The 17,760-nt window shown below is 45.9% G+C and overlaps 1 protein-coding gene across 2 annotated transcripts in view; it reads right to left on the reverse strand.

Annotated features, from left to right (window-relative positions):
• SCG3 (secretogranin III) overlaps window positions 1-17,386 on the reverse strand; it is a 99,395-nt gene extending 82,009 nt beyond the window's left edge. The window contains exons 1-5 of one of the 2 annotated variants that reach the window (XM_073568429.1): window positions 17,236-17,386; window positions 15,516-15,568; window positions 15,073-15,112; window positions 14,776-14,982; window positions 5,337-5,479 (exon numbers count right to left, since the gene is read on the reverse strand). In XM_073568429.1, the coding sequence (XP_073424530.1) occupies window positions 5,337-5,479; window positions 14,776-14,982; window positions 15,073-15,112; window positions 15,516-15,568; window positions 17,236-17,374 (582 nt within the window). In that variant the 5' untranslated portion in view covers window positions 17,375-17,386. Of the gene's footprint in view, window positions 1-5,336; window positions 5,480-14,775; window positions 14,983-15,072; window positions 15,113-15,515; window positions 15,569-15,981; window positions 16,836-17,235 lie in introns of those variants that run through there. The other variant, XM_073568430.1, reaches the window with a different exon arrangement.
• Between the last annotated feature and the right edge of the window lie 374 nt (window positions 17,387-17,760).

The raw sequence follows: 17,760 nt of genomic DNA on the forward strand, positions 1-17,760 counted from the left end.
ATGGTCGGTGAAGACAGTAACAGGATGTTTGGCCCCCTCCAGGAAATGCCGCCATTCCTCAAAGGCCAACTTTATAGCGAGCAGTTCCCTGTTCCCAATATCATAGTTTTTTTCCGCTGGGGAAAACTTCTTTGAGAAGAATGCACAGGGTTTCAAATGAGTCAAAGACGAAGTCCCCTGTGAAAGTACTGCCCCCACCCCCGCTTCTGAGGCGTCAACCTCAACAACAAAGGGTCTCTCCTGATCGGGCTGGGTAAGAACAGGAGCAGTGGCAAAGCTCTCCTTAAGAAACGTGAAGGCGTCCACTGCATCCTTACTCCAGTTTACCAAGTCGGAACCTTTCACAGTAAGATCTGTGAGAGGTTTCACCACAATAGAGAAGTTTTTTATAAACTTGCGGTAAAAGTTGGCAAACCCCAGAAATCTTTGAAGAGCTTTCAAAGATGCAGGACGAGCCCAATTAAGAACCGCTTTTACCTTCTCCGGCTCCATTGTGATGGCCTGGGGTGTCAAAATATGACCCAAAAAAGATAGAGTTTGGACCCCGAAAATACACTTTTCTTGCTTGGCGAAAAGTTGGTTATTGCGGAGTACCTGGAGAACATCCCTTACATGATTCAAATGTGAGTCCCAGTCAGGAGAGAACACCAAAATATCATCCAGATAGACAATTACATAGCGGCCAATAGCATGTTGGAAAATATCATTGGTGAAATTTTGAAAAATCGCCGGAGCATTGCACAGCCCAAAGGGCATAACCAGACACTCGAAGTGGCCCTCGGGGGTATTGAAGGCGGTCTTCCACTCGTCGCCAGCCTTTACACGAATGAGATTATACGCCCCTCTCAGGTCCAACTTCGAGAACCATCGAGCCCCCTGAACCTGGTTAAACAGGTCCGGAATCAACGGTAGTGGATATTGGTTACGGACAGTTATCTCATTAAGACCTCAGTAATCTACACACGGCCTGAGTCCTCCATCCTTTTTACTGACAAAAAAGAAACCTGCGGCCAGGGGTGAGGTGGACGGACGAATATGCCCCTTTCTTAGAGCCTCTTGTACATACTTACGTAAAGCTTCTCTTTCAGGAGGAGATAAATTGTATAAGCGTCCCTTAGGGAATTTACAATTGGGAACCAAATTGATAGTACAGTCATAAGAGCGACGAGGTGGCAACCGCTCAGACTCCTTCATAGAAAAGACATCTGCGAATTGGCCCAAAAGACTCTGAAGAGAAGCTTGTACGGAGACGATACCACAAACGTGTGTTAACAGGCATTTCTGTGAACAATCTGCACCCCACTTCTCTAATTCACCAGAAACCCAGTTAATGTTGGGATTATGGAGCTGGAGCCATGGGAGCCCCAGTATGACACTAGTTGGGAGGTCATGCATAACCAAAAATGACAGTTGTTCCACATGCAGTACACCAACCTGAAATGATAGTAATGGAGTACAGAGACTAATCTCCCCATTAGCTAGTGGGGTGTTATCAATACCAACTAATTTAGTGGGGTGAGCGAGTGGAATTAAAGAAATACCCAAAGAGACAGCAAACTCATAACACATAAAATTAGCAGTAGCCCCTGAATCAATCATGGCCACTCCTTCTCCCTTAGAGGAGGAGAAAGCGATAGAAATTGGCACTAAGAGTCTCTTAGAACTTAAAGGAATTACCTGTCCACCCACGGGCCTAGGTGGTGTATTCCGAGAAGATTCTTGTGAAGTGCAAGGGCGCCGCGGGCAATCCTTTATCCAGTGCCGAGGATCCCCGCAGTAAAAACAGGTTCCAAGTGCGTGGCGCGGACGGCAAGGACTAGGTTCTGTGGTAGTTTGCATGGCTCCCACTTCCATGGGTTCGGCAGCTGGCAGACTCGGAACAGTCGGAGTGACCCTAGAGAAAACGGAAACCTGCGCTGCTGCCTGCTCCGATCTCCTCGCCCTTAACCTGCGATCAATTCTGACCATTAAGGCCATCAGCTCCTCTAGAGACTGGGGCAGGGTGTAATGTACCAGTTCATCCTTTAGGGCTGGAGAAAGGCCCCGCTGAAATTGATTCCGTAGGGCGGGATCATTCCAACGGGTAGCTAAGCTCCATCTACGAAACTGGGTGCAATAAATCTCTACCTCCTGATCACCCTGGAACAGGGAGGTGAGATTTGCCTCGGCCAGAGCTACTTGGTCAGGCTCATCATAAATATTCCCTAAGGCTTGAAAGAAGTCGTCTACTGAAACACGGAGATTTGAATCTGGCGGCAGAGAGAAGGCCCACTCTTGGGGCCCCTCCCGTAAGCGAGAGATTATGATACGGACTCTTTGAGCTGGAGGACCAGAAGAAAGAGGTCGTAATTGAAAATATAATTTACAATTTTCTCTAAAAGAAACAAATTGGCTTCTATCTCCGAAAAATGGCTCGGGTAAGTTAACTCTAGGCTCAGAATTAGTTGTCCCTGCCACGGCAGCTGCTTGAATTTGCTCCTGACGCTGGACCTGCGCAGCAAGATCTTGCACCAGCTGAGCAAGACCCTGCATCTGATTGACTAAGGAGGTCATAGCGTCCATTTGGGTGGCCGGTGATTATGTTATGATTCCACCACACGGCGGGGAAGGAAGGTGCCACTGAGCTCCACCCCCCCGCTGACCCTACCTACTTGCCGGCCCCACCCTAGCCGGTGGGCGACAACTGGGCGGCGGTCCCTTCCTAGGCGTAAGTGCAGGGAGCTACAGTGAGGGTAAACCGAGGGTGGAATTAATGCTGGACAACCTAAGGGACACAAGCAGCAGCAAGGAGGACTACAAGAGTGATACTAAAGAGAGAACAAACCTGAAGGGTTAATCCACGAAACCCAAAACTAACACACCAAACAGTACTAAACCTTCAGCAAAGACAAAGCGGAAAGCTAGAGTCCAGAGGTACTCAGACGAAAGAGAGACCGGGAGGCTGTCAGAGGTTGTACCGGGCAGCGCAGTGGAGAAGGCAGGAATCCGTACCACAAAAGAATCACCGGCAAGGAGTGAAAGCCCTGAGGAGTGCTAAATAGGAAGAAGGCGGGACATACGAACAGGAAACAGTGAAGCAGCCAATCACCAGAACGGGGAAGAATGATGAACGAAAAAGAACTAGTTGATCAGAAACTGAATATTCCGACTGGGTGTGTGGCACAGCCAGTAAGGCAGCGAAACTTGCTGTGGAACCCAGACTAGACCCCGGTACGAATCCTGACACAGACCATCCTCATGGAATCGGTTTCTAACCGTTTGTGCAGGCACATGCACATTTGTGGCCTGCTTGAGGTCATTTTGCAAGGCTCTGGCAGTGCTCCTCCTGTTCCTCCTTGCACAAAGCTGGGTTGTTGTCCTCCTACGGCCCCCTCCACTTCTCCTGGTGTACTGGCCTATCTCCTGGTAGCGCCTCCAGCCTCTGGATACTACGCTGACAGACATAGCAAACCTTCTTGCCACAACTCGCATTGATGTGCCATCCTGGATGAGCTGCACTACCTGAGCCACTTGTGTGGGTTGTAGAGTCCGTCTCATGCTACCACGAGTGTGAAAGCACAACCAACATTCAAAAGTGACCAAAACATCAGCCAGAAAGCATTGGTACTGATATGTGGTCTGTGGTCCCCACCTGCAGAACCACTCCTTTATTGAGGGTGTCTTCATAACTGCCAATAATTTCCATCTGTTGTCTATTCCATTTGCACAACAGCATGTGAAATTGATTGTCAATCAGTGTTGCTTCCTAAGTGGACAGTTTGATTTCACAGAAGTTTGATTTACTTGGAGTTATATTCTGTTGTTTAAGTGTTCCCTTTATTTTTTTGAGCAGTGTATATATAATATATTGTGAGGGGTTAGCACGCTTATCTGCTTCTTCAGGTAGACACAGGAACACTTTGGTGGTGACGCACCTGCTGGTTTATTGGAGTCAGCATACACCAAGGCAGGGTTCACAAAACACAAGAGAGCCTTTCTGGCTTAAGGGAAAAAACAAAACAAATAATGGGTAACAGAGTCCTTTCCTCTGCAGGTCTCAACCTGCAGGCACCAGGCAATATCCTCTGCTCCCCCTTGGAGTTAAGTGGGAGTACTTCCTCTCCCAAGACACCACAGAGTCTATCTCCAATGTTCAGGTATTTAATCAGGACCATGTGATGATCACATGATTGTGACATCACTGCAGATCCTGCTAGTACACCTGGTGGTGTCAGCTGCAGGAAGAGGTATGGTGAGCACTCTCCCACCCACTCTATGAGTGCTCACATAAAACCAGCCCATGTGTGCAGCTTACTTTAACCCTCCTAACATTTAGTGTGCTGGTGGAAAAATATCCTGGTTTCATACCACTGACGCCAAGATGTGCAGTGACACATATCTCCCCTCATACACTGTGCCAGTGACCCTGTTACAATATATACTGTATATACTGTATATATATATATATATATATATATATATACCCAATCCACTCTGCATTGTGCAAAAAGGACCTGTTATTATACTCACAGATCTGGCCTGATGGGCACCTCTGGTCTTGATCCCGCACCGCCTCTCTTCTTACAATTGCCATCCTCCTTCCCTGCTTCATGTGGATGATGCGTCCTACATCATCCATACAGTGTCCTCCATTGTGCTCCTGCGCAGCCACACTTCTGTCCGCCTTGACGAATGCAGAGCAAAGTACTGTAATGCGCATGTGCCGGGAAAGGACAAAGACCATCAATGACCCATAGGTGAAGCCGGCGTACGCTCACTACAGTGCTGTGCTCTGCCCTTAGCAGGGTAGAAAGCCTTTGCAGGAGCATGATGGAGGACACTGTATGGATGATGTAGGACACGTCATCCACATGAAGCAGAGAAGGAGGACAGCTATTGAAGGAAGAGAGGAGGTGCTGGATCAAGACCAGAGACGCCCATGGGTCTGGATCGAGCCATAGGTGAGTATAATAAAAGGTCTGTTTTGTGGCTTGCATAGGGAATTGGAAACATACATACAGCATACTAAAATGCTGTAAAACAGGTCATAGGGGTGCGGGCTGTACTTTATATTGGGAAAAACTGGTGACAGGTTCTCAATAATATCAGAACACAAATTCTGCATCAGGACTTTCATGTAATGGGTTTTAATGGCTGAGCAGCTGCATGAATACTTTACATCACAAAGCACAATGCCAAAATGGGTTACTGCCTCCGTGCCAAACATCTATGACCAGGCTAATATTAATTTTCCTTCTGGGTGACTTCTGAGTAAATTACAAGGAAATGTTCAAATATTTCCTGCAGGGAATAACTGGTTAACTGATAATCTGTAGGTATAAAAAGTCTTCACCTACCAGACCAAGGTTTAGGAGCTTGGAAACAATCTTGTCAAATACTCCTCTGTCATTCTCTTCATATATTCTCATAGCAATCTTCTGCACGATGTCTTCTGCGGTTAGTGGAGTCCCATCTAATTGGTGAAGCCCATCAGGATCATCTAAAAGAATAAATAATTTCTGACCTACTTTCAGCCATCTAATTATGTCATTTCTTAATGTCTCCTTCATTAATGATGAGAGCTTAAACTCAGCGCCCCCATGACTAAATCAGGCATTCATTTTCATTCAGAAAATAGTAACCTAAACAGGGAAAAATCTGTGTGCTATTAAATTTTTAATGGGGTAGTCATAAAAAGCAATAAATCTACAGTATGATTTATACTAAAAGACGTCTCATTAGCTTATTCAATCCTTCCATCTAAAATTCATCTTATTTAGAAAGTATATATCCGTGAAACTTTGGTCCCAATTCATCATTTGCTGTGTTTTTTTGGTCACTTTCCTTTTTTGTTTTCTGTCATTAGTACTAATTTTTGTTGCTAAAGTCTCCAAAATAGCGCACATTATTCATGAATTTGGCATTTGACAAGTCAAAAATTATCCTTTTTTCAACCTTGAACTGTTTTTGACACTTTTTGGTTTCAAAAGTCATACATTCAGCAACATGATGTAAAAATGCACCAAAATACTGGCATCAAAAGGGGACTGGAGTGGAGTTGTGCCAAATTTTGTGACTTTTTAAAAAGTTGCTATCGATGAATAAGGTGAAAACATCTGTAATTGATAGACTCTGTCCACAAAATAGAAAACAAGCAAAAAAAATGAGCACATATAAAATAGACTTCAAAAAAGCAAAAAAAATTATGAATTGGGATTAAGCAACAAAAAAAAAGCGCAAAACAGACAAAACACAGGAGCAAATGCAACGATGAATTGGGGCCTTTCCTTATACAATAAGAATTTTCATTACAAGATGTCATTTAGGAAAATGCGTTATGTAATATATGTTGTGGCAGGGCTAAGGGTCGTGTAATTGATGGGAGATATGTGTCTCATAAATGGCTTATCTCCATAATGTAAGGCAGAAGTAAAGCGTACCAGATATTGTTATTGTCTTTGTTTGAGGGACCTGTGGTGAGGTCACAGTCATGTGACCAGTCAGCTGCTGGGAACGTGGGTGTGGCTACAGCCTTATAATGTGACCTGCTCCTGAACCAGAGAGCTGTATGTGGGGAGGACTACACCTCCCAGCATGTGCTGAGACTCGCGGTCTGAGTCTGCAACCACGAAGGTTTATGTTTTGTTTGCCTAAGCTAGAGGCTATTTTTGGTGATACGCTGTTTTATGGTTTATGACCGAAATAAACCTCATGAACTGTGGAAGAACCGGTCTCCTGATTGTCTCCCGCTGCACCTTAGTGAGTCACATCCCCACAATTGGTGGTACACGTGCGGGCAGCGGTCCCAGCAGAGACTTGAGACAGTTGCTGCATGTCCTGGGTGAAGTTTGCAGCGGGGCAACAAGCATTGCCTGAAATAATGGAGGACCTCATGAAACACCTGGTCCAGTCCCAGGCACTGCAGCAGGAAACCAACAAGCTGTTGTTACAGCAGATCCAGCAAAGCCATCAGGAGCAGCGGCAGCAGTTCCAGCAGAGCCAGCAGGAACAACGGCAGCAGATGCAGCTTCTGGCAACCGCCATCCAGGAGGGCAGGACGAGCGCCCCAACCCCAGGTCGGGCTGATGCCACCGACGTCGAGAAGGCGGTAAGACGCGCATTACAAAAAATGACCCCTGAGGATGATGTGGAGGCCTTCCTGACGGTGTTTGAGAGGGTGGCTGAGAGGAAAAAACTTCCGCCAGAGCGGTTGGCGGAGGTACTGGCCCCTTACCTAACGGGGGAGCCCCAGAAGGCGTACTTTGACCTGACGGTACAAGATGCCAGAGAGTATCCCAAATTAAAAGCGGAAATTCTCGCACGCTTGGGGGTAACAATGACTACCAGGGCACAGCGAGTTCATCGCTGGGCCTATCACCGGGACAAACCCCCGCGCTCCCAAATGTTTGACCTGTTGCACCTGGTCCAGAAATGGCTGCAGCCAGAGTCGGCTTCCCCTGCACAGATGGTAGAGCGAGTTGTGATGGATCGGTTTTTGCATTCTCTGCCGAGACCTCTACAGACTTGGGTTGCCCAGGGTGATCCCCAAAATGCTGATGAACTGGTTGGGCTGGTCGAGAGATACCAGGGAATGGAAGGTTCCTTGGGGAAGCAGCCCATTCCATATTGGGGGTCCCAGCAGGGGGCGGAGTCACAAAAAGGGGTGGTGCGTCCAAGGTCAAAAGGGGCGGGGGAGGCGGTGCCCAAGGTCCCCTCGGGTGTTATTTGCTGGAAGTGTCATGGGCCAGGACATATAGCGGCCCGTTGTCCCCAGACCACCGAGCAGATGGACTGCAGCATGGGACGCCGTAGTTCATACTACGCATATCCAGCTTGCAGTGTGAACTCGCTACCTAACAAGGGGCCACAAGCGTGTCCCGTGAAGGTGAACGGTCGAGCAGTAATGGCGCTTCTGGACTCCGGGAGCTTGGTGACCCTTGTGAGGGCCAGTTTTCCTCTAAACATACTCCCGGGTAAAAAGATTGGTGTTCGGTGCATACATGGCGATGCAAAGGACTACCCTATGGCTAGGGTGAAGATTGAAACGGCGCATGGCACCGAGTCGCATGAAGTTGGCGTTGTTCGAGACTTGTTGCATCCCATAATTATTGGCCGGGATTTCTGTCTGTTTTGGGATCTGTGGGGGATGGGTTCTGAGTGTGCTAGCAAGAGCAGGGAACCAATCCACCCCACTGAGGTATCGCCACAACCAGAGGCAGACGAGTTTCCTTTATGTGTCCTTGTTGGGGATGAAGAGGAAGGGTCCCCTGTACCTGACATCCCGGAGTTAGGGGTGGCCGGGGAGAATATTGGGACGGCCCAACATAGGGACCCCACACTAAGGGAAGCCTTTAACAATGTCACCGTCATTAATGGGGTTGCACAAGAGCCAGGAGCAGACACAAGGTTTCCCCATTTTATGTTGAGTGGGGAATTGTTGTACCGGGTCACGAAAATAAGGGAGGAGGTGGCAGAGCAGTTAATATTACCAGGCCCCTATAGACGAAAAGTGTTGGACATGGCCCATTCACACATCTTGGGGGGACACCTGGGGGTGGAAAAAACCCAGGAACGGATTGTACAGAGGTTCTATTGGCCTGGGTGTCACCGGGAAATAGTAAACTATTGCAGGTCCTGCCCGACATGTCAGTTAACTGCCCCCACATCTCATTTTTGGAACCCTCTTGTGCCACTGCCCATTGTTGAGGTGCCATTTGCGAGAATTGCCATGGACTTGGTCGGTCCCTTAGTTAAATCAGCTCGGGGCCATCAGTATATATTAGTCATCCTGGACTATGCCACACGCTATCCTGAGGCCATTCCCCTGAGAAACTCCTCTGCGAAGAGTATAGCCCGTGAGCTGGTCCATGTGTTTTCCCGGACGGGTTTGCCGAAGGAGATCCTGACCGACCAGGGGACACCTTTTATGAGCAAGGTGATGAGGGAATTGTGCAGAGTCTTGCAAATTTCCCAGCTGAGGACTTCAGTGTACCATCCGCAGTCAGATGGCCTTGTTGAGAGGTTTAACAAGACCCTGAAGAGCATGCTGAGAAAAGTCATAGAGGAAGATGGTAGAGACTGGGATTGTCTCTTACCGTATTTACTGTTTTCTATCCGTGAAGTTCCCCAGGCCTCCACGGGGTTCTCCCCCTTCGAGCTTCTGTACGGCCGGCATCCGCGAGGTCTCCTAGATATAGCCAAGGAAACCTGGGAAGCCGAAGTCACGCCCCACAGAAGCGTCATTGAGCATGTGGCAATGATGCAGCAGAGGGTTGCGAAGGTGATGCCCATTGTTAAAGAACATCTCCGCCAGGCACAAGAGGCTCAGGCCAGGGTCTACATCCGGTCAGCCAGAGTGAGGCAGTTCAATCCGGGAGACCGAGTTCTCGTGCTAATCCCGACGGTGGAAAGTAAGTTCTTGGCCAAGTGGCAAGGGCCATATGAGGTGGTGGAGAAACTGGGAGATGTAAACTACAAGATCCACCAACCCGGAAGACGGAAGCCATACCAGGTTTACCATGTTAACCTTATCAAGCCGTGGCAAGATAGAGAGCCAGCGGTAACTCCGTGCTTGCTGGGCAACCTAGAAGGGGAGGTTGGAGCCGTTACCATAGCGGAGACTCTATCGAAGGCCCAGAAGCAGCAGTGCCGGGAGTTACTCCAGAAAAACCGCGACCTGTTCTCAGAGTTGCCGGGGTGCACGAAGGTGGTGGAGCACGAAATTCTGACCGAGCCACATGTGCGGGTGAACGTGAAACCATATTGTATTCCTGAGGCCCGGCGAGAGGTAATCTCCAAGGAGGTGCAGCGTATGTTGAAGCTCGGGGTCATTGAGGAATCCAAGAGCGGCTGGTCGAGCCCGATTGTCCTGGTCCCAAAACCTGATGGTGAATGGAGGTTCTGCAACGATTACCGGAAGCTGAATGAGGTCTCCAAGTTCGACGCTTATCCCATGCCACGCGTTGATGAGCTCATCGAGAGACTTGGACCTGCCAGGTACATAACCACTTTGGATCTGACCAAGGGATATTGGCAGATCCCCATGGCACAGGAAGCCAAGGAGAAGACGGCATTCTCCACACCAGACGGGTGCTTCCAGTATGTCCGGATGCCGTTTGGCCTACAGGGAGCTCCAGCAACCTTCCAGAGGGCGATGGATAGAATCCTTGCACCTCATAAGCTATACGCTGCCGCATACCTGGATGATATCGTCATCTTTACCCCGGACTGGGAGACTCACCTGGAAAAGGTCCAAGCAGTGTTTGACGCTCTAAGAGAGGCGGGGTTTACAATAAACCCGAAGAAGTGTGCCTTGGGGAGAGAAGAAGCCAAGTACCTCGGATATGTAGTGGGGCGTGGCGAGATCAAACCCCAAATCAATAAAGTGGAGGCAATTCAAACATGGCCAAAACCTCTCTCAAAGAAGCAAGTTAAAGCCTTCCTGGGGATTGTGGGATATTACAGGAGGTTTATCCCAAACTTCGCCACAATGGCTGCACCTCTAACTGATCTGCTTAAAGGGACAAAGTCAGTGATGGTCAGCTGGTCCGAAGAAGCAGAGTCAGCCTTCCAAGAAATGAAGGGAGCTCTTTGTAAGCAGCCCATTTTGGTGGCCCCAGACTTTAAACGTGAATTCGTCCTCCAGACAGATGCCTCAGATGTCGGGGTAGGAGCTGTCCTTTCCCAAGAGATACGTGGAGAGGAGCATCCTGTTCTCTACTTGAGTAGGAAGTTGACTTCTTGTGAGAGAAATTACTCAGTTGTAGAGAAGGAGTGTTTGGCCATAAAATGGGCAGTGGACACATTACGGTACTACCTGGTGGGACGGAAGTTTAGGTTAATATCCGACCATGCCCCACTCAGGTGGATGAGGGAAACCAAGGGCAAGAATGCTAGGGTCACCCGCTGGTTCTTAGCCCTACAAGACTTCAGCTTCCATGTAGAGCATAGGGCCGGGAAGCTACATGGGAATGCCGATGCCCTCTCCAGAATCCCTTGCCTGGTAGGTGAAAGTGCCAAGCCCCACGGCTTTAGGCAGAGGGGGGAGGTATGTGGCAGGGCTAAGGGTCGTGTAATTGATGGGAGATATGTGTCTCATAAATGGCTTATCTCCATAATGTAAGGCAGAAGTAAAGCATACCAGATATTGTTCTTGTCTTTGTTTGAAGGACCTGTGGTGAGGTCACAGTCATGTGACCAGTCAGCTGCTGGGAACGTGGGTGTGGCTACAGCCTTATAATGTGACCTGCTCCTGAACCAGAGAGCTGTATGTGGGGAGGACTACACCTCCCAGCATGTGCTGAGACTCGCGGTCTGAGTCTGCAACCACGAAGGTTTATGTTTTGTTTGCCTAAGCTAGAGGCTATTTTTGGTGATACGCTGTTTTATGGTTTATGACCGAAATAAACCTCATGAACTGTGGAAGAACCGGTCTCCTGATTGTCTCCCGCTGCACCTTAGTGAGTCACATCCCCACAATGTCTATAATGTAAGTATTCTAGATATTGCTTAGCTATTTAGATTTTGTTCAGGCAATAGCACTTTACTCTTTTTTACAACTTACATGCTTTGATGTATCTTCAAGTATATAATTAGCTGAGCAGTGATTAATTATATGATTTATGTCAATGGCATTGTGTAGATTGATGCAGTGTGATTTAATGGTACCTGCTACTGATGGATAAATTACATATTAAATAAATTGAATACTATTTGGGGGGGGGTTAACTTCTAGACCTAATACCTCTCAATTTAGTATTTATAGGGTACTAGCTGGAGAGCCCGGTGTTGCCAGGGCATAGTAACTAACTGTGGTTAGTTATTACAAATAATGACGGCAGTTAAGGGGTCTTATTCCTCCTGCACCTCATGCTCCTTCTTTTTACACAGCCTCCTCCTGCATCTCACGCTCCTCCTTTATACACAGCATTTTTCTGCAGCACAGCTTTTATATGCACACAGTGGCGGGCAGTATCACCGAGCAGACAGCACTGCTCCATCCCCTCCATGCCAGCACTGCCCTGTCCCCTCCATGCCAGCACTGCCCCTTTCCCTCCATGCCAGCAGTGGCCCTTTTCTGCTCTCAGGTTATTCCCGTTAACTCCTATTACTCTCTTCCCTGGCTGAAATCTTGGTAGATGCGGGATCCTGGGCAGCTTGGGAGGAGGAGTCAGACGCAGGGCTGTGCTGGTGCTGGAGTAGAAGTGTCAGCTCAAGCAGGGTGTTGTATCACATCACTGGAGGAAGTATAATAACCCTGTATACATGGGATCAGAGGGTCCCTGCAGCAGAGCTGTGTGTGAAATGTATGTATGGCCAAGCTGTGTGTCACAACTGTTGTCGGGTATGCCGGACCAGGGGCTCTTTCTCTGTGGCTATGCGGAGTGGGCAGGGCCCTGTGGAGTGGGTGGGGCTTGATACATACATATACACATACATACACTCAGCTTTATACACTGTGTTCCAAATTATTATGCAAATTATATTTTTCTCTGATTTTCCTAAATAGTCGGTACAAATGACAGTCAGTCTAATAAAAGTCATCACCCGTTAGAGTATACATCGAATTTTATTGAAGAAACCTCCCAATGATAACAGTATAATCTCCAAAATGACTAAAAACTCAAATTGCACTGTTCCAAATTATTATGCACAGTAGAATTTCTAAAAATTTGATATGTTTTAAAGAACTGAAAATGCTCATTTGTGGAATTTGCAGCATTAGGAGGTCACATTCACCGAACAAAAAAGCTATTTAACTCCAAAACATCCTAACAGGCCAAGTTACATGTAAACATAGGAACCCTTCTTTGATATCACCTTCACAATTCTTGCATCCATTGAACTTGTGAGTTTTTGGAGAGTTTCTGCTTGTATTTCTTTGCATGAAGTCAGAATAGCCTCCCAGAGCTGCTGTTTTGATGTGAACTGCCTTCCACCATCATAGATCTTTTGTTTGATGATACTCCAAAGGTTCTCTATAGGGTTGAGGTCAGGGAAAGATGGTGCCAAACCATGAGTTTATCTCCTTTTATGCCCATAGCAGTCAATGACTCAGAGGTATTCTTTGCAGCATGAGATGGTGCAGTGTCATGCATGAAGAAGATTTTGCTCCTGAAGGCACATTTCTGCTTTTTATACCATGGAAGACAGCTGTCAGTCAGAAACTCTATATACTTTGCAGAGGTCATTTTCACACCTTCAGGAACCTTAAAGAGCCCTACCAGCTGTTTCTCCATGATTCCGGCCCAAAACATGACTCCTCCACCTCCTTGCTGACGTCGCAGCCTTGTTGGGACATAGTGGCCATCCACCAACCATCCACTACTCCATCCATCTGGACCATCCAGGGTTGCCAGACACTCATCAGTAAACAAGACTGTATGAAAATTAGTCTTCATTTATGTCTGGGCCCACTGCTACCATTTCTGCTTGTGAACACTGTTTAGGGGTGGCTGAATAGTAGGTTTATGCACCACAGCATGCCTTTGAAGGATCCTACACCTAGAGGTTCGAGGGACTCCAGAGGCACCAGCAACTTTAAATATCTGTTTGCTGGTTTGTAATGGCTTTTTAGCGGCTGCTCTCTTAATCTGATGAACTTGCCTGGCAGAAACCTTCCTCATTCTGCCTTTATCAGCACAAACATGTCTGTGCTCAGAATCAACCACAAATCTCTTAACAGTACGATGATCACGTTTAAGTTTTCAGGAAATATCTAATGTTTTCATCTCTTGACCAAGGCATTGCACTATTTGATGCTTTTCAGCAGCAGAGAGATCATTTTTCTTTCCTAAATTCCTTGAAACCTGTGCCTTGCTTAATAATGTGGAACATCATTCTTAAGTAGTTTTCCTTTAATTGGGCTCACCTGGTAAACTAATTATCACAGGCGTTTGAGATTGATTTCAGTGATCCAAAGAGCCCTGATACACAATAGCATCTATGAGTTTATTTGAAAAACACAAAATTACATCTTTATGACACTTAAATCCAATTTGCATAATAATTTGGAACACAGTGTATATAGATAAATTATATGTTATTTACATCAATGAATCCTTAAGGGGAAATGCACCCAAAAGTGATCATCTCTATTATGTGTACAACTACTGTATTAATTCATGGAGTATGATGGTAACATTTTTCTTTTTGTCGTTTGATATGGTAGTTTAATTTTTATTCTTACTACATAATAACAATATTATTAAAAAGAGAGCAAGATCATTTTCCAATTGTTTACCATTTCAGCACCACTGACAGATTTCTTTTATCACTGGACCACTCTAAACACATGGCTATTCTAGCAAATGAAGAGATTTCCGGTAACTGAAGTATCAGAGCCGAGGCAAAGAGGATTAATCATTAACCGCCAACCATTTTATTCATACAATCAATACCATTCTGAGTCACAGACTGCACTAATGTGGTCATCCCACCGGTGTCCTAGGAGAAGATCACTTTTGCTGGCTTCCTCATGTACATGACACCTGCTTCCACTAATAAAGTGGATAGATTAATCATGAACTACAGAGTTGAGCAAGGTTACCATCTTTTAATTCAAATAAGGAAAACAAAGTATGATTTTGTGATGCTCTGTCATGAGATGTATGTGCTATATGTGTGGTGATTGTGATCTGCAGCCTGTCTAGGGTTCTGCTTTTACGGTGCAATGTTGGTTTTTTGAGAAACTGAAGTCCTAAACCAAATTCAAAGATTTACAGTACTATATAAAGTTTGGCTGAGTATTTTATCACTTATTTCTAATACAACATGGCTATGATGATTATCAAATACCTTCATATTTATCATCCAATCCACTTTTGGTGGAATCAAAATACTCCACTGGCTTTAAGCTTTTTGTCGAGTCTGCCTCATCCGTGGAGGTCTTGTGGTCACCGCCTGTGCTCTTCGTCCAACCACTTCTTTTGTCGTTTTTTTCTTTCTCCGCTACTGACATCAAGAAGCTTAAGTCATCCACAAGGGAATCATTTTTTACTTTATCTACAGGATGGAAAAACAGGAGAAATTGTAGCTTTTACTGTTGCTTCTCACTGTTAGTAGCAATGAATGCCTGTGGTTACTAGATGTTACCTTTACTTGCTCCTCTGCTTACTGTATCTGCTTCGGCAATCTAAGGAGCAATAATGAAAAACATTAGCCCAGTCTGCAGAGTTCATAGTTCCATCGTCCACAATACAGCTGCATGGAGCTGACGCACTGACACACTGTAATAAATCCCCCCTATCCAAAACATTTATGCTTCTAAATCCAAGTGTGGTTTGCAAGGATATTGCTGTATCCCACAGAAGGGCAATAGTAGTCTAGCCTGTGATTCTGCTGAACGACATATTAGTCCATCTGCTTTAGATTCGATCTAGGTTGTATAATAATTATGGTAATTTGGCTAACATGTACATTAGATCATATTAAATAATTATCAGCAACCCACTAAACACAACTCATCTGATTGGAAATGATTTGTATAAATTCTCCGCACAAAATGCAGTAAACCATATAAATGTTTGGAAACTTGCCTGTTCTTCCAGCGGTCTCTCTACACTTAATTCTCTGTTATGCAAAGCCTTGTCTAGAAGGGATAAAGAGGCAGAAATATTACAATTAGCTCATCACCAAGTTCATATAGGTACATTTAATATGCAGAAATTCAGGAATAATTACTGAACATAAGCTATAGAAGAATAATCCTAAATGTGCAGCTGGACATTTCTAAGACTGCTTTCTTCAATAAAGGTGCTTTATTCCTTTAAGAGTGGATTCGTGAACATGGATTTAGTTGGATTACTTTAATCGTTGGATTACAGAGAACATGTCAGCTGCCTTCTCTCCATATACATTCTGTCTTATGTCTTTCTAGAGGGCGATAGACATTTCTAGCACACAGGATCTGGTTTATAATTGCTATCGAACATCTGGCCCATAAACACTATGTAAGCGATGCTAAATTATAGTAATAATTGCATATTTAAGAAGTCGATTTACCTTGGCTACTTTCTGGTTTAGGAAATCCATGAACAAAACATATCACTCCGATAAGGGCACAGAAGGAAAGGACAGGCTGAAGAGCCATTTCCCACCAATACGAATACACTTGTCCAATCCTGCTGTATACTTGGATTTGGTCGCCGACTTATTCTTGTGTCAATAACCAGTGCATTGGCTTATAACTGATGATATCACGAAGGGGAGAGGAGAAGGGCAGGTTCTTCAAGGTAGAGGTGAAGATGCTGGAGCTGTCCTAGGCAGAAGTGCTGAAACTGTTGTGGCTAGAGGCACCTGAGCTGTCCACTAACGTGGTGCTGAATCTGGATGGCACTACCCTCCAATGTTGAGTTCTTGAACCAATATTTGATTATAATGTCCAGATGACAAGCTGTCCACAGCTATGGTTCTGAATCTAGGCAGTTCTTCCCATATAAAAGCTGTCCGCTGCTGTGGTGCTGAATCTAGGCAGTTCTTCCCATATAAAAGGTGTACGCTGCTGTGGTGCTGAATCTAGGCAGTTCTTCCCATATAAAAGCTGTCCGCTGCTGTGGTGCTGAATCTAGGCAGTTCTTCCCATATAAAAGCTGTCCGCTGCTGTGGTGCTGAATCCAGACTGTAGTGCCCAGATCAGAGCTGCCCACCGGTGTGGTGCTGCTGAATCAGTCCTGGGACTAAACAAGGGAGAGGGCTGGGGAGCTCGCCACCGCTGCTGAGCAGAGATACTAGATGTGCTGTAGCTGTCTACTATTGTTCATCAGCAGATCGCATCCTGCTATGAATGGGATGTGCTCTGCTATATCCCTGCAGCTTGTAAATCAGGAATCAGGGCTCCAGTGTGCGTCACCTGAATGACAGCAGTCTGGCACCACCAATGCGGCTATGCGGGACATTGCACCCTTTACTATTGCCTGTGATGTAAAACCTCTTCTGATTGGAGCCCGGAGACCTGTGATTGGTTATTGAAGACACACTCTCGTACATGGTGGACTTGTATGTTCCCTTTAAACATATGAGCGGTTGTGGCAGATGTATGATAACATAAGTGCTATCCCCTCATTCTGCATCACTCCATCTGTCATCTGATGGGCGGCTGGTGTATTCTATCACTATAGTATAAGTGAGATCACAGCTATCTGTAGGAACGAACCACCATGTAACCCGTGCCATGTACAAATGCATGTCACTATGTAAGTGGTCCCTGTATTCCTAAACATCAGCAATAAAACGTGAAGGAGTGAGTGTGTCACCAACCTTGTAAGGCTGCATGCGTTATGGTCATAGCCTCCTCCAGTGACTGGCACATAAAATCCCTGGTGCCAGCAATAAAGGAGGGGAGGTCTCCATAATACGGTATATGTGCACGCTTAGTCCACCAGTGTCTGGAAGGCATGTTGAGCTCAGCTATGCTGCTGATGAAAGCGCTGGGTCCTAATGTCCACCACTACCACTCCGTTCTTAGCCGATTTTTACACATCAGTCAATCACTGTATTTCATCTGCCATTATTAACCCTAAGTGTGATAAACACTTTATTAATAATATCTAAAGATTTAAAAAAAGAGAAGTCTATGATAATCTAACATACTGTATATAAATACTCGTATATACATTATTTGGACACAGCTATAAATCATTGAATTCAGGGTTTTCCTTCAGTCCCATGGCTACAGGTGTATGAAATCCAGCCCATAGTTATGCAGTCGGCGTTTTTGTGAATGAATGGATAATTCAAGTCTGGTCCTGTAATAGGAGGTCAACATTGTAATTGCAATTATTC

The sequence above is a fragment of the Dendrobates tinctorius genome, unplaced genomic scaffold (genome assembly GCF_039654945.1).
Source record: "Dendrobates tinctorius isolate UK_male_01 unplaced genomic scaffold, ASM3965494v1 ptg000022l, whole genome shotgun sequence".
Lineage (NCBI taxonomy): Eukaryota > Metazoa > Chordata > Amphibia > Anura > Dendrobatidae > Dendrobates > Dendrobates tinctorius.